At 43.2% G+C, this 24,350-nt stretch overlaps 3 protein-coding genes across 4 annotated transcripts in view; 2 read left to right on the top strand and 1 right to left on the bottom strand.

The window, feature by feature from the left end:
* Positions 1 to 5,017: 5,017 nt before the first annotated feature.
* On the bottom strand, positions 5,018 to 10,335 carry LOC124121847 (sodium-dependent glucose transporter 1A-like). The gene is made up of 4 exons (XM_048388801.1): positions 9,939 to 10,335; positions 8,560 to 8,708; positions 6,626 to 6,911; positions 5,018 to 6,179 (listed from the first exon to the last, which is right to left on the bottom strand). Exons 2-4 carry the CDS (start codon positions 8,695 to 8,697, stop codon positions 5,092 to 5,094), a joined length of 1,512 nt encoding a protein of 503 aa, XP_048244758.1. The 5' UTR covers positions 8,698 to 8,708; positions 9,939 to 10,335; the 3' UTR covers positions 5,018 to 5,091.
* Positions 10,336 to 12,825: 2,490 nt separating this feature from the next.
* The window catches only part of LOC124128675 (monocarboxylate transporter 12-like), a 25,118-nt gene continuing 13,593 nt past the window's right edge, over positions 12,826 to 24,350 (top strand). The window contains exons 1-4 of one of the 2 annotated variants that reach the window (XM_048388790.1): positions 12,826 to 12,886; positions 19,581 to 19,767; positions 21,945 to 22,088; positions 23,256 to 23,497. In XM_048388790.1, coding sequence (XP_048244747.1) covers positions 19,590 to 19,767; positions 21,945 to 22,088; positions 23,256 to 23,497 — 564 coding nt within the window. In that variant the 5' untranslated portion in view covers positions 12,826 to 12,886; positions 19,581 to 19,589. Of the gene's footprint in view, positions 12,887 to 14,544; positions 14,673 to 19,580; positions 19,768 to 21,944; positions 22,089 to 23,255; positions 23,498 to 24,350 lie in introns of those variants that run through there. The other variant, XM_048388794.1, reaches the window with a different exon arrangement.
* Positions 23,507 to 24,350, top strand: part of LOC124121854 (monocarboxylate transporter 5-like) — a 3,183-nt gene continuing 2,339 nt past the window's right edge. The window contains exon 1 of the mRNA XM_046484925.2: positions 23,507 to 24,044. Coding sequence (XP_046340881.2) covers positions 23,600 to 24,044 — 445 coding nt within the window. The 5' untranslated portion in view covers positions 23,507 to 23,599. The remainder of the gene's footprint in view (positions 24,045 to 24,350) is intronic.

Here is a 24,350-nt window from a genome sequence, read left to right as displayed (position 1 = left end):
ATCCAGTGCCGCGTAAGAGCACTTCTCGCACAACCTTCACTTTTCCGATCTTAGGAAAATGTGCGTCAGAAAAAACAACTCGGCATCAAGATGGTTAAAGCGGGAAAACTAAAAATGTTGCCGCTTCCACATGTATCTAAATGTTCACTGAGTGGAATCGTGCGGTTGTGTGGCTGCTTTATTTGTGAACGGTGACGATTCATTCTTCTTTTTAATTTAAGTTCTGTCATCCTGATATACTTTTTATTGCATCCACTGCAAACAATCAAGTAAATATCATTTCTAGTATCATAAGTAATATTTTGTTTTACAGTAAATTTAGTGTCCTTTGTAATTTGGACTGAACAGCCTTCAATTTTATTGCTGCAAGTAAGGCAACGTTTGTCACCGCACTCAGAAACCTGTGGAGTGATGAGTCCGGGCTACTACAAGCTCATACACACACACACACAAACACACACACACACACGTACATGGACGTCGCTATAGAAGTGCAACGTTACACCCCAATTCACCTCACTGATTCTGTAACGTCATCTAAAATCTTTGACATGAATTGTGAACATGAAAAAAGGCGTTTCCCAAATTGAACAGCTGCTGTATACATAAACGTATATTGTATTGCATGGCTTCTCGCATGCAGTGACATCTGCAAGCTTCGTGTCATCATTATATCAATATCAATTTTTCCGCAGTCAATTTACACCCAGAATTCAGCACTTCTTGTGAGGACGATGTTTGCCAAAGGACACATGTCAAGGTCAATGCCGTACTAATAACCTAACTGTCAATCTGTCTGCTACAGCTACCATACCATCATCTCTTTCACAACTGGCGTATTAATTTGATGGTGTAAATTTAAGTGCAAATATTAAGGATGCGGGAATGGATACAGGTGAGAGAGTGTGTGCGTGAGGGTAATGTGTGTCAATGAGGGTTCGGGCCAGGGTTTGGATGTGATTGAACGGATGTCAATGAGGGTTTGGATGTGTCTGAATGAGCGGGTGTGTTTGCGTGGTTTGCGTCAGCTGCTGTGAGTGAAGGCCTGGAGGTGGGAATGGATGTGGTTGTGTGTATATAGGATGTTTGTACGGAGGATAATGTTATGAATCTTATTTTCATAATTACTATTAAATGTGTGTAAACATATAAAATATTGTTTCTATGAGTCTTTTAGTGTCTCGTAGGCCATTTTAGCTGGCCGCTGAATTTTTACATTATTGCCTTGTCATTTTATATGTACAGCGGGTGACACTATAATAAAATATTCTTCTTCTGCTTCTTCTTCTTCTTCTGTATCAACGAGACATAGAATGGGAAATGAAAAAGAAACTAACTAAACTTTAATGTTGTGGAAAATAACTCGAATGAATTGGTGTACAAGCGCAAGAATTCGTATGACAAACTGTCTAAACGTTTGGAGAGGTAAGGCCGGGTTCATTACAAATCGTTACAATATGTAAAACAGGTGAAATTTGTAAAACTTCTATAAAGGAAACATCCAACCAAAGGCACTTTTTAAATAGTAATGTAATGATATGGTATAAAGTATATTTCCGAAGATACATAGAGGTTATCACGCGAGTGTGTTTGGGGATGGTAAATATCCTGCATTAGGAATAAACATTGTATTTAGCGAGCCTTGGCGAGCTAAATACATAGTGTTTATTCCTAATACAGGATATTTACCGTCCCTAAACACACAAGCGTGATAACCTCTTTATCATATAATGTCATTCTTTAATTCTGTGCTTGAAAATAGCTCTCCCTCTCTCACAAACATTACCGAAACATTGCGAGTTTTCCTGGAATGCGCGCATTAATATTTATTACGTCACAGGGTAAGTGATGTGTCATTCGGACTGTGACAGTAGCCAATATAGCTCCAACTAAAATCTGTTTCTTATACAGTGGCGAAGCAACATATATGCAAAACAACAATTGTTTTTACTTGCATTTCGCGGCAATCCATCGGTCTGTCCGCTAGAGTAACTGCCCTTTGTCAAAGGGAAGCTACTCTAACCCTAGTCTATGAGACGTCACGGCCACGTTCAGACGTTGTTGACAGTCGGTCTGTCCTGTCATAACGTCAAGTACAGTCAGATGCACACAGAGCGACAAAACGAAACAAGGTAACCATTCAAACATATTTCGGCCAAATCTAACTATTTTAATTTGTGGAAAAGGTTTCAAGTCGCAGAGGTCGACAAGCACAGATATGGCTACTGATCCCGCTTGGCTGGGCCTAGTGCAATGGCAAAATTGTTTCGAAATTTATATCTCAAAAGTTGCCAAAAGTTATAAAATGCCTTAGCTACATCACAGTTAGACACTGATTTTCAGTATGTTAGACTGTTCTTTTGATAATGATAGCAATTATCCCTTTAGTTTATCCAGATTCACGATGGTTAATTCTGACTCGATCGCCAAATTACAAGGGCGACGCCATGTTTGTTTGTAAACACTGAAAGTAGTCCCTACTTGACCTTTGATATTTGCATCTCTATCCGCATATGACCCCAACGGATATCGTTTTTATCCGTTGGCTTTATCCTGCCGAGAAACCTACCCATTATATGATAAAATATAGTTTGTACACAATTAGTTGATGCTTTAAAGGGACTGGCGAAAACATGGGCGAAATATTTCAATAACGCTATAAAATAGTTGAATTAAGTTAAAATGAGTTAAATTATGTGACATGAAACTTCTAAGAATACCTTTATGTATTTGCGACACTAAAACACAGGTTTTAAGGAAAAGAAAATATTCTCGCCCTTGGGCCAAACCTTTTTCTCGCCCATTGGCGAAATATTTCAATATCGCTATAAAATCAAGGAATTAAGTTAAAATGAGTTAAATTTTGCGTCATGATACTTGTAATAACATCTGTATGTATTTGCGAGTTTTGAGCAAAGAAAAATATTCTCACCCAATGGGCATGACCATGGGCCAAACCTTTTTCACGCCCATTGGCGAAATATTTCAATATCGCTATAAAATAGTTGAATTAAGTTAGAATGAGTTACATTATGTGCCATGGAAATTGTAAGAACACCTGCATGTATTTGCAAAACAAAAACATGAGTTTTGAGCAAAGGGCCGGCCCATGGGCAAAACCTTTTTCTCCCCCATGGGCGACATATTTCAATAACGCTATAAAATCGTTGAATTAAGTTAAAATGAGTAAAATTTTGTGTCATGATACTTGAAAGAAATGCCTTTATGTATTTGCGAAACATAAACGCGAGTTTTATGTAAAGGAACATATTATCGCCCATGGGCTTACCCATTGGGCACACTTCACCCATGGACTGGCCTATGGGCGACATAGTGTAAATATTGAGTTTTTAAACAATTGTTTTTTCATTTGTTCCAATGAAAATAGCATGTTTAATTTTTTAAATACCTTTGACCGAGACTGGGTAAAGACCGTAGAGTTTCTGGACTATAGGGTTTCCAGAATTAAAATGGGACGTGTTCTCATTAAAATCAGATCTTAGTTCTCATAATCGCTAAACAACGATCTGAAGACATCTCATTACGGGTCACGTCAGAACGACCTTTCATCCGCCCAATCAAAGCGTCGCTTACCAGATCATGAAAGGTAAGGAATGTTCAATTGTTAAGTTTTCAAAATTTTAATCGAGAACCGTGTCAACATATTTTTCTGAAATGGAAGTCGCCAGGTTGAAACGTGTGCCGTAAAGCTCGAGGAAGCTGCTTTCTAATTAGCTGATGTCGACTTCTTGTTAGTCGTTTCAGTGGGAGGTTAAGGTTCGCGAAAGGTCGTTCTGATGTATTTTAATGAGATTGAGTGCATTGCAATACAAAATGCCCTTTTAGTATAAAGCAAATGAGTGCTTTATTGAAAGAATTTGATTTTGTGTTTGAAACTTTGTTTGAAACCATATTGTAGAGCGTTTTTTGTCAAATTAGCGTTGTAAATACAAGTGTAAATATAGATATGAGTGAGAAAAGGAATATATATATATATATATATATATATAATGATAGAGACGAATCAATGTGTGAAAAGTGTGTAGACATGTATAGCAGTACATGGTAAACCTGTCTGGTTCCTTGCTTTGAACCTTGTACTGGTTTGACATTCCAAACATGCCAACTGAAAAAAAGTCTACGTAGGCTCACAACCGCAGAGGGGACAGGGTGGCTCAGTTGGTTAAGCACGGCAATTGGCTGTGCTTAGTTACGTCCCTTGCAAACCAGAGATCATGATCATGGCGAATCTTGGAATCGCAGGCATACCCATAAAGGGTAGCACTTAGGCACGGCAATTTCCAGCGTCTGCTAAATTATATGTAGCAAGCTTTGGATGTCTTAAGACCGCATCCGTGGTCTAGTGGTAGAGCGTCCGCCCGGAGTGTTCGATCCCCGGCAGCGTCATACCACAAAAGACGTTGAAAGATGGTGCTTGTTGTTACCCTGTCTGGCACTCGACATTAAGTGGCTGAAACAAGGGCTGGTCTGCTCGGAGTCAGTATACTGTGTCTGAGTGGGGTATTCATGTTAAACTGCGGCATGGTATCTCAGTGAGCTAGCACTATAAATTGGCATCATTCAGGACTTGTACAAGCAGCCACACACACACACAACGTGCATGCACGTCGGTATGTCAGTGCAATAATTTTGGACGCGATGTTAAACCCTATTTCACCTCACGTCATCTTTGGATGTCTTTAAATAACATAGAGCATAGGTGGTCCAATCGTCTAGGGCGTCACTGTTAGCTGTGCAGAGTTGCGTCCCGTAGGCGTGCCAGAAACAATGGTTGATTCGCTTTTCATATATAAAATTACCCGCCCTCCCCAATATAGTTGTGTTTGGCGACCCCTCTTCCACTGTGTCCCGTCGCCCCTTCCCCCTCAACCCCACCCAACCCAACACCTCCTGTATAATACATTACCAGTCCCGAAACAGTTTTCTTTTGCTTAAATGACCTTTCAGGTTGGTAAAACACATGGTTAGCAAAACCTTTATATGTAAATTTATCGCTTTCATCATGCTATTACATATCAACTTTATCACATATCAGATATCAAATGTGCGTTGGCACATTGCTTTTGCACGTCAAGCGTTTGGATCAAACATTTCCCCCTTTTCCTGTGGTATAGCCAGTTCATTGGTTGATTCAACCTCAGCTGCACTGTGATATTTCTTTAACACAAAAACCGCATGCAACCGCTGCACGATATGTATAATTAACAGAATAACTGACTGTAAAAAGAGCAAATACGAGAACCACATATACGTCACTTCCTCCATCAGGTATCCTAGCAACAACGGTGTCGCCATTCCCGCGGATGCTGCGCATATCATAATAACAGACGTAACCTTTCCCGTGACCTTGATTACGTGCTCCTCGACCCACGTGAATGTCGTTGGAAATACGATAGATATTGCCAGACCAATCCCCACAGACGAAATCCAAATTCCAATATTTACCGCAAAGAGGGAACAGATAAGGAATGCGCCCAAACTCGCTGACAAAATTACAAGACACAGAATTATCATTGAGGATGGAGCCAACATCTTAATGAAAAAGATCCCCAGAAACCGAAAGGCAGCAAAGCTCCCCCAAAACACAGACGTTACCAAAGCTCCATCAGGCTTGGTCCAGCCCATCCCTTCCACGGTAAATACCACCAGGAAAGACATAAACGTCTCTTCTAGAGCGCAATAACAGAAAAAGAATGCCCCGATCAAAGCCACAGTTATCACATAGACCGGAAGTGGTATGCGCTGTCGGTCATCTTCTTGTTCGTCTTCCGGCTTCCGTTTTTTGTCAACCTTACGGAGAAAGAACTCCACGAAGAAGGGAACGGCCGCAGAGAGGAACAGGACAGCTGTGATTATGAAAGCAAAAAGGATTTGAGATTTCGGAGTGTCTTCAGTAGAAGCAGTCGTCATGTTGTTACTGATGCCATTTAATCCCAATAGGTCCTGGACGTACGCAATGGTTGAATTGTATCCATACTCAAGAAGATGGGACTCGTTGGCCGAGTCCGTTGTGATCATGGGTTGGGCGGACTTTGGGGCTAGGAAGGGTTCTGTTACCAGAGGGGCTATGACGCCTCCCAGGGCGAAACAGAAGTGAAGAATCTGCATGAAAACACGACTATCCTTGCCCCAGAGTCGGAGTAAGTCGGCATTGCCACCTGGAAGTAAAAGAGCCTCATCAGTTGTTGCATGTTACGTTTTTTGTTGATTTTATGTTAAAAATGAAAGTTACATTGGTGACAACACATCAGTGACTGGCTGATGGTGTATAACAAGTTTTATCATCAATATCACAGGAGATATTTCTTGCAAATTGCATCCCAATACTTTGCGGACCATATGTCCTTCATCGGTTACCATGATGTCGCAATCAAATGACATCACTTATCTCTCTGCGACTCATGGTGGCTGGCAGTACCTTTTGCACTTAAGACCCTGCTTATTACTTTTTAAAACTGAAACAACTGAAGAACGATGGCTGATAGCGCGTCGTCGTACCCAGATTGCAATGCACGTTGTTCCAGGATCGAAATATTTACATACCGCCCTGGCAAAGCCATGTTGTTGCCAACTGCACCATAAACCAATAAACAAATATACCTACCTGTGTCCACACCAGCAGTCATGAAGAATTTGAGGAAGTACATGGCGATCATCACTGGCAGCGGAGTACAGAGCGGGATGACAGCGGAGGTCATGCTGCTACCGACGAGGCAGGCCGCTAACAACAGCAGCTTGTTACACTTTTCGTACAGAAACCCACTGACGAACGCACCGATCATGAAGCCAATAGCTCCTGATGTGAACAGGGCCGAGGCCTGCTCCACCTTTGTGTTGGTGATGAGCATGAGGTCAAGGAAGGACGGGCCGCCCTGGCCAGCAGAAAAACCCTGCAGAAAGAGTGAATTTATGTATGTGTGTTTGTTGTTTATCGTCTCACTCAGCAATATTCCAGCTATATGGCAGCAACCTGTAAATAATCGAGCCTGGATCAGACAATCCAGTGATTGATATTGTGAACAGCGATCGGTGTATCGGTGTATCGGTGTATCGGTGTATGATGACACCCATTCAAACCCGGAATGGGTGTCACTATTTGGAGTGTTAGATAAGAGTAGGTCCACCCACAAAACATTTCTCAAATATCTTCTACTTATAGCAAGCTATAATGTTTATAAATGTAAAATTCTTGAAATGATGTGTACATTTCATAACTATGGTAAGGAGTTGAGTTTCCGGCACAAATTATTAACCATCAGAAAATGGACCAAGTAATGTCAACTTAGTTTGAACAGACCACGACTGCACGTGGTCCTGTTGGGTCTGTTGCAAAATCGTGACACCTAATGTGAACTAATTTGTTAAAAGAAGAGCCAAAAAAAGACACGTCACCAAGCATGACCACCCGCTCCATTTGGTCGCCTCCATTAGTTCGATGAGGACCAATATTCTAACCCAGAATCGCCACGGGGTTTCATTTAGTTTAACGACAAGCATTGTGTTAGGCACTGCGGACTTATTATGTCAGTAATGACATCATACCCCGACACATGCCTCACTGAATGAAGATCTGACCCAATCTCATTAAAATCAGATCTTAGTTCTCGCTACCCCTTAACACAGATCTGAGGACATCCCAAATTGACCTTTCATCCGATCAATCAAAGCGTCGCTTACCAGATCATGAAAGTGACAGTCGGAATGTGTTTTCTAATCATGCAACCTCGAAAACGTTAACACGGGGTATTCGAACGACAGTTACGGCCCGTACGACTGATTCCGTCAAAATTATCGTCTGTCTCTCGCTTCCGTGGGATAAACATTTAAATGGAGGAGGCGTTGCACAGTACGTGGGAAGCACTGCCATGCAACCGCAACCATATATTAGACATTCCGGAATGTTCGTTTGTTCAGTTTTCAAAATTTTAATCGAGAACGGTGTCAACATATTTTTCAAGCGAAGTCTGAAATGGAAGTCGCCAGGTTGAAACGAGTGTCGTACAGCTCCTGAAAGCTGCTTTCTAATTGGCTGATGTCGACTATTTGTTAGTCGTTTCAGTGGGAGGTCAAGGTTCGAGGAAGGTCGTTCTGACGTGACCAGTTATGGGATGTCCTCAGATCTCTGTTTAGCAGCAGCGAGAACTGATCTGATTTTAATGAGATTGAGGTCTGACCACACCTCCAGAGAAGGTTCCATCAGGATAATCTTCATTTTAATGAAGGATGTGTTGGTTCTTGAACTAATCTGTTGTCAGCTTTCTAAAACGATCTATTTCAGCAGAAGAAAACCACCACAAAACAACAAAAACAACAAATTCTCGATAGTACTCCCCTTTAGGCGTCGACAAAATGGCGCGTATAGGACATGGTGTATTAAATTTCCATAACAGCTTTTGTTGCTATCGGAACTGATTATATTTGTTTTCGAGGAACAGAAATTAGACATTCATGTCTGAATGTTTCTCCCGCTCGTACAGAGAATTCAACAGATTGATGCTGACGGGCCGATTAGACAGTTCCATCGATCACTGAACTTACCAGGACAATAAACGCCCAGAACAGGAACATTGTACATATGAACTTGTTCTTGTAGACGGGGTCTTCGAAATTTTTCTTAAATTGGACAAAAGACGATTTCTTCTCGGGTGTCCTCATCTCTATGTCATCGACCTCCATTGTTGCTGGTTCTGAAACAGTGAACACATCCTTTGAAGTCCGCAGCACTTTTCTTTTCTAGGAGTGAATATGAATTTAAGCCGCTTTTAGCAATATTCCACCCATATCACGACAGGGAACATCAGAAACGGGCTTCACGGATTGTACCAATGTGGGAAACCGAACCCGGGACTTTGGCGTGACAAGCGAACGCTTATACCACAAGGCTACCCCACCGCCCCTCTTAAGGAGTGAATGAGTTGGCTCGGCCAGAGTGTATAGGGTGAGGGAATATCATGGAATTGTAGTGAGTGATTTGGGTTTAACGCCGCTTTTAACAGTATTCCAGTCATATCACGGCATGACAGCTTCATGTGGGAGGAAGGCCCGAAGTGATGCAGGTCTCAGACCACTTCGGCGAAACCCACGAGCACGGGTATGGTGCAGACTAACCTAGAAACAAAATCGGGGCGAACCGGGATTCGAACCTACAATCCTAGGTTTCTGACGTGCCCAAGGGACGCAACTCGGCACAGCGAATCGCAGCGCCTTAGACGATTGGGCCACCCCTGCCCCCTCATGGAATTGTAAAAACTCCATGTATCTATGAGTACACCAAATATTTGGCATGAAATTGAATAAAATTGAAAATGTCAAAAGTTCTGAACCGAAGGGTCGAGTGTTCAGCCTCGGCACCTGTTACTGTTAGACAATGCGAACAAGGTGAGGTGAGGTAAGGGGGTTTAACGTGGCGTTCAAGACGTGTGTGTGTGTGTGCGTGCGTGCGTGCGTGCGTGCGTGCGTGCGTGCGTGCGTGCGTGCGTACGTGCATGTGTGCGTACTAGTCCGGACTGATGCCAATTTTATAGCGCTAGCCCTCTGAGATACCATGCCTCAGTTCAACATGAATACCCCACTCAGACACTGTATACCGACTCCGAGCCGACCAGTTATTGTTTTTGCCCCTTTAATGTTCCCTGGCTATTACCACTAGACCACACTACAGACAAAGAGCCCGTTTACATGCATTTGAAAAACGCATACTGTCCGGGATACAAGAAAGACCCCAAACTCACTGACTTGGTTGATGCATGTCATCGTATCCCAATTGCGTAGATCGATGCTCATGATGTCAACCACTGGATTGTCTGTTTCAGACTCGATTATTTACAGAATATAGCTGGAATAAGGCGTTAAACAACAAACAAAACAAAAACAAAACATGAAGCACATAATTATGCAAACCAAACTCACATACTCACATAACTCAGTCGTAGACAATCCCACCCTCCAGCGTTATGAAGCGGGTAGCGAGCGATGTATGTCTTCCAGTGGGTGCATTTGACTTCTTTGCAGCTGACACGTCTTGTTTGAGGGAGAGATGAACTGAGCGGAGACTCCAGTATGTTGACAAAACGCAAGCGTGTCAAGACACAGATTACAGCTGATCAAGGCTGCTATCCTGGGCTGAACTGTTGGGATATCTGTTCTGTAAACACAGGAGTCCAACAGTGGTTCCGCAACCCATTATTTGTGATTTGACAAATACTGCATCTTTATAATCATGATTATGGGTGCTGGACAGACATGGCCAGACAGCATCTCAGAGGCAGAGAGCTAACCTGCCTAGCCGTGGTCCGGTGGTCAAGCCTCGACCAACATTAAGCATTCTGACCAGTCCAATCGCCGACCAGCTGCCACGTATTGGATACAACAGCTCTCTCGTCATCCTGAAGTATCCCGCATCTCATTCGCAATGTAAAGCTTCTCTAGGGTGAATAACAAACCACTGATCGATCCGCACAGCTGCTGGTCATGGTAATAACAGCACAGCTGCTGTTAATAAATTATAATTTGTTATAACGAGCACTGTGAACATTTAGATATATTTAATTTACCCAACTCAGGGAATAGTTCAGACATATACTCTTCAAAAAGATGAACGCAATTCGGATATTTTGGGCCATAAAAGCAAAAGTAGCGGACCAAGAGATGCAAAATGAAGAGGTTTAATGTGTTATGGTGTCAGTGACAAATTTCTCGGATCAAAATGATCACAACGAGGACATGCACAGCTGGCGCTTCACTGCCCCAGGCAATGAGTGCACAATGGCCGCCTCCACTCGACGAGCAATGTGAGTGAGTGAGTGAGTGAGTTTGGGTTAACGCCGCTTTTAACAGTATTCCAGTCATATCACCACGTGTCAGCTTAATGTAGGAGGAAAGCCCGAAGTGATGCAGGTCTCAGACGTTTACCACTTCGGTGAAACCCACGAGCACGGGTATGGTGCTGACAAAACCTAGAAACATAATCGGGGCGATTACAATATAGGTTTCTAGCGTGCCCAAGGGACGCAACTGTACACGTCACAAGAATAACGTCCATTGTTACTTTTAGTGAAGGAAAACATTGAAGCTGTTTCGAGACTCGAAAGTGGTCGTCACATCAGTGAATTGTGAACAATGACACACACCCCATCTTCAACAGTGATAGGTGCGTTAATATTTCGTGTCAACTCACTGTTGTCACGAAATTGTATACATAATACATGGAATTAAACGACCACCTCAATGAAATACCGTTAGCATCTTTATATCTGCAAATTTGATGGCGCAAATGTCGCCGATTATGCCCCGTTTTCTCCCATTGTAAAGTCGTGAAACCCACGAGCTCGGATATGGTGCTGACAAACCTAGAAACATATTCGGGCGAACCGGGATTCGAACCCACAATCACAGGTTTCTGGCGTGCCCAAGGGACGTAACTCTGCCACCCGTGCCCATGCCACATAGCGAAAATGCACGTCCTGGAAACGTCCCTTTTGAGTTCCAGGGCAGAGTCAGTCCGCAGTGCCCAACACAATGATTGTGTAAGACTAAATTTAAACCCTGTGGATATTCTTGTATAGAATATTGGTCCCCATCAACCCTTGCTGGTCATAAGAGGCGACAAAATATTAATCGGGTGGTCAATCTCGATGACATGGTTGATTGTGTGTCATCGAACCCGACGACGTTGATCATTGTTCACATTATCGATCACTTGATTGTCTGGTCTGTATTCGATTTTTTACAGATCGTCAAGAAGCTGGAATATGGAGTGTGGCATTAATTTATTCTAGAGAGCCTGGGATTTCTTTGCCTCCCCGATATATAGCAAATGTTATATTTGGGAAAACACTTTCTTGGTTAAGTACAGATTATCGTACTTGTTTGGGTTGAGTCCCGTCCGGGTGAGGCAGAGTGAGGCACCTAATCGCCAGCACACAAAGTCAGCGATCTAATATAACCCACTCAGCCTCCGACGCTTCCACAGAAAATGAAAGTCGGATAATTGGTAGTCTAGATCACGTGCATGATCTGATAGCTGTCACGTTGCTTACTAAACAATATTCAACCCGTGAAGATCCGGGGTAGAATAGGTCTTCAGCAACCCATGCTTGCAGTGAAAGGTGAGGTGAGTTGAAATGGGGTTTAAAGTCGCTTCCAAGATTATTGCACTTATATAGCGACATGCATGTACGTGTGTGTGTGATTGTGTGGCTGTTTGTACTAGTCCGAACTGATGCCGATTTATAGTGCTAGCTCACTGAGATACCATGCCGCAGTTTAACATGGATACCCCACTCTGACACAGTATACTGACTCCGAGCCGACCAGTCCTTGTTTTAGCCCCTTAAGCCGAGCGCCAGACAGGGAAACAACAAGTACCTTCTTTTAACGTCTTTGCGTATGACACGGTCGGGGATCGAACCCCGGACCTTCCGCTCTTCGGGCGGACGCTCTACCACTAGACCACGGAGGCGGCCTGCAGTGAAAGGCGACTATGCTTGTCGTAAGAGGCGACAAACGGGATCGGGTGGTCAGCCTCGCTGACTTGGTTGATGCATGTCATTTATCCCAATTGCATGGATCGATGCTCATGTTGTCAACCACTGGATTGTCTGGTCCAGACTCGATTATTTAGAGACCGCCGTCATAAAGCTGGACTACTGCTGAGTGCGGCGTTAAACACCAAGCAAACAAAATACTGAACAATATTCACCAGGTATTCAGAGCACGTTTCGCCGAATCACGAACCATGCATTCAGTCGATGGAAATGAGGTAATGTCATTGCAATCTCATGTATCAAGTGGATGAAGGCTGAACTCATTGTATGCATACTCGTCTGTCGGATATTTATAACCAGTGTCGACTTTGGTATCAGAGGTAACTATGACTCATTTATTCGCTCTTATAATTATTATACAGTGGTATTATACTCCATTCACATGACCCCCGTGGTGACCCAGGGTGTCCTTAGCACCCTATTGCTGGTCGCTCCTGTGTTTGTTTGTTTGTTTGTTGTTTAACGTCACACTCAGCAATATTCCAGCTATATGACGGCGGTCTGTAAGTAATCGAGCCTGGACCAGACAATCCAGCGAGTGATATCATGAGCATCGATCCACGCATTTGGGATAGGATGACATGCATCAACCAAGTCAGCGAGCCTGCCCACCCGATCCCGTTAGTCTCCTTTTACGACAAGCATTGTAGCCTTTACGGCAAGCATGGGTTGCTGAAGACCTATTCTACGCTCCTGTGTCGGTGGTTGAGGGCACTAGAGCCAGGAACCGGTGTTCCTTTTGCCCAACACACCATTTCGACCCTTACTTCGCCTAGACGGGTGGTAGGATAGGCCCGGTCCTATCAATCCGCTCTTTTATGCCAAGCCCTGTGTGTGTATTTGTGTGCACATTATTGCTTTCCACTTGAATATTGTTTTTGTGTGTGCTATAAATTGCATAGGCGGTGGCTCATGGGCCAATCTGGTGATATTGTATGAGGTTAATGTATGTCTGCAATTTTTGTCATGGACCGAACAAGTCTGGCATAGAATTGATAGATAAATATAACTATTCGCGGCATATTTGCTGGAGTATAGGACTCCTGTATCCCTGGTGTTTGCATCTTTATATCCGTTGCAATGTGACACCGTCCTTGTTGACGCTCCATGGCAGCAGGATTTCTGAATTATTTTCTGTCATTATGTCTCTCCAAAAACCTGGTTCAAATCGAAATGAAAAATGAGACTTCTTGAAATTGACACTTCACAGACAATGTATCTCAGAACATAGATTCGTGGGCTAGATTTCTTGTGATTGAGGCAGAGGATCAACTACCCATAAAACACAATCCATTTGCGATTTCAAAAAGCTGTTTCTGGGATTTGTGGCGAGGTTAGGAATGTCACTCGTCCCCGTTGTGGTTACCTCCTGGTGGAATGTTTGTGGAGACAGCAATCTCTTAATCTTTTGTCGATCCATACGTTTGCAAATGTAGAGGTTACTGTGTTCTGACACAGGACATTAAACTCCTGCAGAGTTATTATTCGAGACACGGCTCGTTGCCTGCCTGACATGTCAGAAGGTGAAATCACTGTAGAGTTGGAAGATCAGGCTGTCACGGCTGTTTAACGCTTTGACGTCAGGAAAGAGAGCGGCATTGAAAACACAAATGCATGTCTGCTGACCTTTGCACGTTCAGCTATTCCCTAATCTATTAAAGCAGGTTATAACAACATCAGAGTGGAGGTGTATGTCCCCAATCCACTCCGACGCTTCACTTAACACTTTGGTCATGTCAAAATGATGTCGTTACTCAGTGGTTTGTTATCGCTGTGGTGGCGAGCATGATGGCACCAGTTGTACAAATGTTATCAAATGTGCTAACAGTGGCAATGACCATGTCGCTTCATCCAAGTCCTGCCCTGTGTGGCAGACACAATCTAAAAAAAATAAAATTATATGTGAACAAAACATTTCCCACACTGAAGCAAACCACCGTGTAAACAACTCCCTCAACCTTGAATTATTCTGCAGTTGTTTCCTGCCCTGTCCCTACTTCTTCTATTCATTGTCAGACTGATTTGTCCTGGCTTACGTCTGACCAGCCTGTTCCAAGCAAATATGTTGCTCAGACGAGTTCATCTGACAATCAGTCTACAGACATGGTGTGTATCTTGCATTTGGTTATCATTTATATCCATTTGGTAAGTGTGGTAGCTTTTGCAATTGTTTAGTTTATTCATTTATTTGTCATTGTAATGGTCATGTTTATGCCATGCATGAAATGTGATTGTGTTATATTAGCGCAGGTAAAACATTAGATGATGCAAGTATTTCACCCTGGTATGGCCAGGTTGCATGTCAGTTTGAGACACCTGCTGACCGTACAGATTATTTTGGGGTATGCCATCTGCTTTGTTCACTGCTGGTACAGTTCTGTTATCTCGCCTGCCGTATTGTGTGTTCATCTGTAAGTCTGGTTGTGTTAGGTAAGGGCAGATAATGCTTAGCAGCTGAGCAGTCGGTCCTCTGGGGGACGATATCGTTCACTTGGTTCTGGTTTGTGAAGCCTGTTAGTCCGGTTGCTGACAATATGCGTCCACTTTTATGCTCAGTCCTTCATATGAACGGCATCATTCTAATGGTCTGCATCACTATATTCGGCAAAGTGGAACATTCTTCGACTGGCGCTCTATCCTTCTTCAGACGATGGGCTTCACAGTCGGCTGCCACTGCCTCAACCTAATATCAACGTGTAGCACTATGTTGTTTGGGTTGGTATCAGTTCTCTTCTGGTGGGGGTATAGTTGATTGTATATCTTGGGTTTTCTCTGCAGCCATGGTCTCTCTAGCCCAGGTGTAATCTGCCATGCAGGTTGCAGCTTCCATTACTCTATCCTTTGACATGTACATGATTTGTCATATCCATTATATTGGTATCTCTTTGATTAGGTTTGTTTAATGTCATACAGTTACCATATATGTACCGACAGGTCAGCTTTGTCTTACCTTTAGTTGTAGCACAAGAGCAAGAATACTTGCCTAACACTCATTCTGAGGTACAGGGTATGGAAGTGTTAAGGCAGAGTTCTAGGACAAAGCCCAATACTGAGGAGATTGACCCCTGGGTCCTCCAAGGTGCTGAGGGGACTGTTCACTAGGGACAAGCTCTAACCCCCGGGCACAGGGAACGGAGGGGGACAGGCCAAACTAAATCTATGGCCACTCAACCAATCCCCTCGGCCCAGGGGAATGATACATGTGAAACCCCATCCACCAAACGGACTGTTCCATCTAGGTCCCAAGCCGGCAGAAGATGACAGTCTGAGAGAGAAGGCATTGCAGTACAGGGAAGACTTAGACTCAGAGGAGGATACACTTGTGCTTAAGCGGAATGGGATTGACCCCGTTTGGCCTCCAACCTCAAGCACCTCTGTTGGGCCAGGGAGGACATAAGTCAGAAAGATGGGACAGAATATGGTTTATCCACATATGCAGAGGGGTACCCTAGTGTTAATCATGTCCAAAGGGATTACCCGGAATATGGGGATACCTATGACCATTCTTTTGGTAGCTGTCAATGTTCCTGTCCACGAAGGTTCCCGATTTATGAAGAACAAGATCCTTTGTATTATTATTCTGTAAGAGGCCCTAACCAATCCCGGAACGTTTGACCCCCCTGTAAGCTCGGGTTGAGGAGATGTCAAAAGATATAAAAAAGCTGATGGCTTTCGTGAGTCGACGATTTAGAAGCCCCTCATTATCACCAACTAGATCGGGGGAGTGCTTCAAGTGTGGGAAAACAGGTCATTTCTGGAGGGATTGTCCGAACAACTACAATGAAGGTGGATTTGGAGAAAAGGAAAGCAGGGGAGAGAAAACAAAGCCAGACAAGCTCCTAAGGAGGCTTAAAACAAATTAAAGAAGGCCACCCCGAATCACATCAGCCTGAAGTTCCTTTGTCACCATCCCCTCCATTGTGGCCACCCACTGTACATCTTCCATCTTTCCCGACAGCCCACACTCAGCCTACAGATCTCGGGTCAACCAGTACCTCGGAAGCCGACAATCTGTCAATCTGAGAAATCACAGTTTGGCAATTAAAAAGTGGATCCATGTTTCTGGTACCAGTCCAAATCCAAGACCAGCACACAACTGGAGTGGTGGGCACAGTGGCTGAGGTTACGATTATTTCACCGCCGTGATATTGATGGGATATTGCTAAAAGCTGCGTAAAACAATACTCACTCACCCACTACCATTATTTCAGACGCTTTCTACAATAAACTCTCACAGAGGCCTGAGAAGAAACGACTGGGACTTACATTTGTCCTCATTTGTTACACAACCACTCAGGTTACGTTCTTTTGGGACTGGACTTCTCAGTTTACCAGGGGGCACATCTGGACCTGACTCAACAGCTGCTACACATTGGATTATATCAAGAATCTCGGTATTGAAGAAGACCACCATTCCGCCTCACTCAGAACAGCAACTTGAATGTCCAATATCCAAGCAACTGTCAGATATCATTATAGAGCCACACCTAACAAACGATCTACCCATTGTGTGCCTTGTCAATCCTTCGGATCATCAAGTGGTGCCTCAGTCTCATTAAGACTTAGGGGTTGCCATGGAAATACATCATGTCGAATCACCCTCAGAACAATCTGCGGCTGTTAGAACTGCTAATCAACCAAACATCCCTGCTCACTTGACAAGTCTGTTTGAAAGGTCATCAGAGTTACTGCAAGGTCACGAAGTGTATCAACTGGCACAACTACTTACACACTATGAAGATGTATTTGCTCAAGATGACTTGGATTTGGGGATCTTTAATGCCCTTGAACATTCCATCGATACCGGAAACGCTAAACCAATTAAACAGCGTTTGCGAAGGACACAACTAGGATTCGCGAAGGAGGAAGAGACACATCTTAAGAAAATGTTAGATGCAAGAGTCATTCAACCTTCTGTATTAGAGTGGGCTGCACCCCCTGTGTTAATATGCAAACACAATAACTCAGTACGCTGGTGTATAGGTTATTGAGGTCTTAATCACGTCATGAAAAAGACATATTTCCGTTGCCCCTGGTGGAAGATTGTCTTGTCACGCTCGCAGATAATCTCTGGTACTCTAAGCTAGATGCAAACTCAGCTTATTAGCAAGTGAAAATCTGACCAAAGGATCACAACAAAGTGCTTTCTTCACTAAGTATGGTCTATTCATACATATTCGGATGGGATTTGGCCTCTGTAATGCCCAAGCAAAATACTCGCGAGTAATGAACCTCATGTAATTCGTCCCTTCTGTTCAGTTTTCAGTCACAATCTGTCACTTGTCACCTGTCAGATTTGGCGGGTAAATTGATAAGGTGCCTCGATCACACCCAGAAACATACGAGTAGCATCGGGTGGCCAATCTAAAGTAACCCAATGTAACTCCATTGCTTCTCTGGCTCCTTTAAAGAAATAGCCCTGTGGATCCAGCACTTCCCTGAGACATGTTTCGGATATACTGGAATGGTGGCTAGCTTCGACAAACATCAACTGTCAGTGCTGTGGTGTCTGAACTCGAAACCCTTCCTCTTGGCAACAGATGTCCCATATCTGTGACCTCGCCTAGGTCGCCGCGGTGTCAACAGCCCAAGACTACTGGGTGAAGTTGCAGCTATGGTGGCACCTGCCCGACAAAGCGCCACTGCCAACAGTTTGGAGCGTGCCTATATCAACGCTAGGCAGTTCTACAGAGTGTAATTATTCATCCTGTATTAATGTGATTCCTTGATCTGACTTGGTCAGGATTGGAACTCAGTCCACTGATCCGGTTTAGATTCTAGGAGTCTCATAGAAGCTTCGTCGTCTATTAAGTTATGTGAACCGACTCGGTTGCCACCAAACAATCTGGTTGGGGATTTTCTTATTTTAGACGTATGACTAGTATTAACCATGAGTTACGGTTGATAGTACCACACTGCTGCCCAACCCAGCAGGGATTTTCTCATATCCTGGTGAGGTCTTCTTTTAGATCCTCCCTGAGCTACACTATTAATAGCTACACTGATTCTACAAACGCGGGGGCAGGTCCAGAAAAGTGGGAGGAACGCAGTAATCGGTGGTTCCACACTCGTCCATTGGGTTACATCGGAGTGCCACCCGATGCTACCCGTATGTCGATCGGATTGAGGCACGTGATCAACTTACAGATTAACAGGTGATGAAACATGGGTCTACAACTAAGATCCCGAATCAAAACGTCAATCAATGGAATGACAAGATTCCATTTCTCCAACATCGAGGAAATTCAAAGATCAGTGAAGAATGTTTTGGCCACTGTTTTCTTGTATGCAAAGATTCTATCCCCCAAAAAGCAGCGAGGAATGCTTACTGCTGGAGTTTTACTACTTTATGACAATGTCTCTTCTCACACCTCTCGACTAGCAAAGCCTGCTGTGCGACAATGTGGGTTTATAGAGCCTCCTAACCCTCTGTACTCGCCAGACCTGGCACCAAGTGATTTCTACCTGTTTCTTAAACTGAAATAACACGTGCGTAAACGCTATTACGACAACGATGACCTCAAAGCTGCCGTGAATGGGTATTTTATGGAGGCTTCAAAAAACCTCTTCCTGACTGGAATTGAAAAGCTTTACTCTCGATATGAGAAATGTATTCAAAAGCAGGGAGATGATGTTAAAAAAATAAATTTAAAACACTTTCGCAATTGTTGGTTTTGTTTGCTAGGCTTAGAACCTTTTGACCAGCCCTCGTAGTACTCAGAAATACAGTGCCGGGCAAAAGAAAGTATACACTTGAAAATTTTGTTTGACCTAAATATTACGAACATTATCCAAACGTTACTTGGCTGAAAACAGTCTCCAAAAACACAACTATGACACCTGTATTAATACATCACCACCGACTAACATTTTTTTGGTCGGTTTCATTTTTTTACCACTATCAACATGTGTGTATACTTTCTTTTGCAGAGCAGTTTAGGATGATCCCGTTAAAATGGGCATGTTGTATTTCGTAAGCTCGATGGTGAGTAACCAATAACGTTATGTTTACAGAATTCAAGAATGGCTGACAGTGCGTATCCTTGGGTCATTATTCTGTCTGGGTTCATGATCAAGTTCCTGGGACCTAGTCTGGGCTACGTGGCAGGGGTGTACCACGTGGCGCTGATGGAGCGGTATGACGACGTGCAGGCCGTTGCATGGTTGGGATCCATTTATTCTTGCATGTTTAGTTTGACAGGTGAGACTAAACATCTTCATCTTTAACACAATCACATAAATAGTTACCTCCGTTCAGACCGACCATGGTGACACAAGGCTTAAACTGTTTGATTGCCATTCCATAAGTAAAAATGAAAACGTACAACTTGGACATCAACTTCTGGTTTATTGATTGTTTTTCTTACACTTTTACCAAGCAGGAGTTGACCCGTGAAGATCCGGGGTAGAATAGATCTTCCTCAAACCATGCTTGCTGTAAAAGGCGACTATGCTTGTCGTAAAAGGCGACTAACGGGATCGGGTGGTCATGCTCGCTGACTTGGTTGATGCATGTCATCGATCCCAATTGCATGGATGGATGCTCATGATATTAATCACTGGATTGTCTTGTCCAGACTCGATTATTTACAGACTGCTGTCATATAGCTGGAATATTGCTGAGTGCGGCGTTAAACAACAAACCAACCAACCAACCAAGCAGGAGTGACTACAACCAAGTGATGAGAGGTATATTATGTACATGGTAACGATGTAAAAATCTACATACAACGTCGCTGATGCAATAAACCAGACTTTATTATCCATAAAGTTGTGTGCTTTCTTAAGGTCTCATCTTCCCGTGGCAAGAGCATCGACTAGCCTTGCTTCCATCCTTGCTACATCAAGCCCACTTTTCTGTGCTAAATATGATTGGACTATCGCACATATCGATAGTCCAATCGGAGAACGTTTCACAAAATCAACATACACAACTGGTACACCTTCGTATGAAAGTGATTTGCCGCTGCCTGTCTCTGTTGACACGAATGTGTCTTTTCATCTTTTAAACCCCTTAACGATTGCCTATGTTATTGTGTCAGGGATGAAATCGCGAATGTAGTCGTTATCTGATCGACTAGGTCGTCGCGTATGGTAGTCGCCATCTTTTGTGAATCTCTACGAGATGAGAACAGCGATCTGATTGGATATCGCGTGTTCATTACAAGGGGCACAACTCGTGATCTACGCGAGGTGGCGCCAGGGTCAAACCAAGAAAAGTGGCCTTGATGTGACAAGGGTTAGAACTTGACTTTGATATTGGCTGGAGGACACGCTTCCCTTGGGAAGATATTAAGGTCTATACAGCTGGTCACGTGAAGTCTGAAGTCCGACGATGACCGACAGCGATTATCTAAAGAAAGAGTTGTAAATGATGAAGCGTAAATGGAATGTAAATGCAACGTTCAAAGTAATACGGTTGTTGGTTGGTTTGTTGTTTAACGCCGCACTCAGCAATATTCAAGCTATATGGCGGCGGTCTGTAAATAATCGAGTGTGCACCAGACAATCCAGTGATTGATATCATGAGCATCGATCCAAGCAATTGTCGGCGAGCCTGACCACCCGATCCCGTTAATCGCCTTTTACGACAAGAATAGTCGTCTTTTACCGCAAGCATGGGTTGCTGAAGACCTATTATACCCCGGAATCTTTACGGGTTCAAAGTAATGCGGACTGCAATGCATTCAGTCTGGGATTTTCTGTTTGAGACCATATATATTTTTTCCCTCACCGTTTCAACGCAAGTCTCAATTCTCTATCAGGCGCCATAATGTTCAGAATACCGAGCATGTCCAGTAAACAACTTGTACAGTGCAAATCCTGAGGAGAAAATAGTTTTACCTGCAGTTTCGTGGTTAGAATATTTCCTCAGTAGTGTGTAGGTGAGGTGAAATGGGGTTTAACGTCGCGTCCAAAATTATTGCACTTATATAGCGACGTGCATGCACGTGTATGTGTATGTGTATGTGTGGCTGCATGCTTGTACTAGACCGACTGATGCCGATTTATAGTGCTAGCACACTGGGATACCATGCCACAGTTTAACATGAATACCCCACTCAGACGCAGTATACTGACTCCGAGCCGACCAGTCCTTGTTTTAGCCCCTTAATGCCGAGCGCCAGACAGGGTAACAACAAGTACCATCGTTTAACGACTTTTGGTATGACACGGCTGGGGATCAAACCCGGGCGGACGCTCTACCATTAGACCACGGAGGCGGTCAGTAGTGTGCAAGTGATTGAGGGGCCCAACAGAGCTTTGAACAAATTAAATATTTAAAAATCCACAAAGAGTGCACATACCCTTTCATTAAGTCAGTCCATCTCTACCAATGTATATCTATGAAACTCATGATTGACTTTTATCCCCCAGGTCCGCTAGCCAGCCTCGTTATCAACTCCTATGACTGCAGGACCTGCGTGCTACTGTCAGGGCTGCTGGGACTGCTGGGATTTGGCGCCAGCTTTTTCATCCACGACATCAAGCTGCTGTTTATTTCATACGCACTTGTTGCAGGTATGTAGCAAATGTTTACTCAACATGACATGTGTAAATATATGTATCACTTATAAATACACCAAGTATCTTTCCTGATACGTACAGTTTGTGTCACATTTATTGACCATACATGGGAAGGGAGATACGGGTTAGTATTTTTCCTTTAACATCCCTTGAGAGAGCTATAGCAGTCGCTTAATGCTGATTGGCTGTTTTGGGCATCGTTTAACTTCATTGGTTAATGACGCATAGCCGGAACTACTTTTTCCCATTCATCATGTTCATTAACAAATTTCTGTCATACGAGACTTTTACGATTTTTATTAATCCAAAAAAAATATCGTTCACAAACTTTTTTGACGATACTGGACTACACAAAACATTAGTGAGTGAGTGGGTTTGGTTTAACGCCGCTTTGAATTGCATCTGAAATCTAAATAACATATAGGAAAATATATGCGACCAATTACGCAACGAGTTGACAGTTGTTTTAGGAATGCCCGTTTGCGCTAAGGCGGAACCTGTTCGCAAAAATGGCCATGAGAGGGGCACGGGGTCGCTATTCGGCTTGTCACGGAATAACACGAGTTGGTCACGAATGACGATTAAGGGAGACAATTTGAGGGGAGGTAACTCTTGTATGACAATAGTTCCGTCAGAGTGTTATGTTCACTGCAATGAAAATATCACTTTTCTCAACTTAAAAAACCTCGTTCTTTCATACTGAAGTATGTTATAAATGAAGAGTCGACCCTGATCCCATTGGTATAAATTATGTACACTGACTACACATATACATGTATATGTTGCACCCCTTAGCTAAACAGGATCCGCTGATTGTGGGGTCACAAAAATACGCGCTACCTTTAGCTTTCTTTCTCCCTAATTAAGATGACATACTGTAATTCAAAGAAGCACACATCTATATTGCACGTTTTGAAGCATATTATATGCTACGAATACATGTTATAATGGTATTATTGTTTATCCGTTAATACAGTAAACTACGGTTATAACGAACTCAAAGGGACCACTAATTTCAATTCGTTATAACCGTAGTTCGTTATAAGCAAATGTACGTTATATATACAGCAAACAGACAGGACCCAAACAATAGTTCGTTATATCCGTCAGTTCGTTATAAGCGTGTTCGTTATAACCGTAGTTTACTGTATTTTGTTTCAGGCTTGGGGACAGGATTCGCCCAAGGTGGATGCATGGTGTCTATTGGCTATCATTTCCCGAAGACATCCAGTAAAGTTTCCGGTATCATCACATGCGGTTCTGGCCTTGGTGTTTTCATCCATCCTATCTTGACTCGATATCTGCTGAACCAATATGGCCTCCAGGGAGCATTCCTTCTCAACGGCGGTGTCATGTTTAATCTCTGTGTTTTTGCACTGCTCTTGAAACCGTCTCCATTTGAAATAGAACGGAAGAATGCTACTGGAAGGGCACGTGTGTCTTGTAGTCAAATTATTCAGCTCCTTCGCCAGACTTGTGTCCAGTTCTTAACAGTTCTCAGGAACATGTCCTTTTTATTGTTATCATTCAGCTTTTTTTGCTACTCCATGTCAATATCAACATGGTATCTCTACTTGCCGGAATTCTTATACAAGAATGGAGCGTCACTACAGGACTCGTCTCTTGCTGTTTCTGTTTCTGGAATCGGAAGTATGATCTCGCGTATTCTCGTAGGATTTTCAGCGAACGATACCTCAATTGGCAGTGCTATTTTTTACAACTGCTTACCAACTTTTGTTGCAACTTTAACCTTGTTTCTACCGTTGTTTAGTCTTTCAAGCATAGGAAGAATTATGTTCGGATTTCTTACTGGTCTTTACACAGGTGGGCAGTTGATATCGCTTCTCCCAATTTTGCTAGACACTGTTGATGTCAAGTTGTTTGCTGCAGGGATGGGTATCACATCCTTATCGTATGGAATAGGCACGCTTATCGGACCCCCAATAGCAGGTATGTACGAAGTTCTTGTGAGTAAACAAACATTTGATTTACATGGGGTCACGATATGGCTGTAATACTGCCGATGTGAACACAAACATGACCCTCATCTCTTATGTGTGATGGGGCACAATCAGAACAATCATACTGTTAAAAGCGGCGTTAAAACCAACTGACTCACTCACTCTAATGTGTGACATTAACTGTACCCAACGAGCAAAGGACGCATTCATCTTTTACAAAAACAACTTCAAACCAAAATAAAGGCCGTCAACTATGTCGTCGGTTTCAAATGACTATTAAAAAACCTGCAAATCT

The sequence above is a fragment of the Haliotis rufescens genome, unplaced genomic scaffold, assembly GCF_023055435.1.
Source record: "Haliotis rufescens isolate VD_foot unplaced genomic scaffold, xgHalRufe1.0.p SCAF_79, whole genome shotgun sequence".
In the NCBI taxonomy this organism is placed as follows: Eukaryota; Metazoa; Mollusca; class Gastropoda; order Lepetellida; family Haliotidae; genus Haliotis; species Haliotis rufescens.
The sequence above is the reverse complement of the archived record's forward strand: the minus strand, read 5'-3'. Positions and strand labels throughout refer to the sequence as shown.

What these genes read in the sequence shown, in the direction of transcription:
- LOC124121847 (XM_048388801.1), bottom strand. Translation starts at nt 8,697, where the DNA reads ATGGAGGTCGATGACATAGAGATGAGGACACCCGAGAAGAAATCGTCT. An exon ending in TCTGGGCGTTTATTGTCCTG is followed by an intron (nt 6,912 to 8,559) that starts GTAAGTTCAGTG and finishes CTCTTTCTGCAG; the next exon opens with GGTTTTTCTGCTGGCCAGGG. An exon ending in GACTGCTGGTGTGGACACAG is followed by an intron (nt 6,180 to 6,625) that starts GTAGGTATATTT and finishes TTTTACTTCCAG; the next exon opens with GTGGCAATGCCGACTTACTC.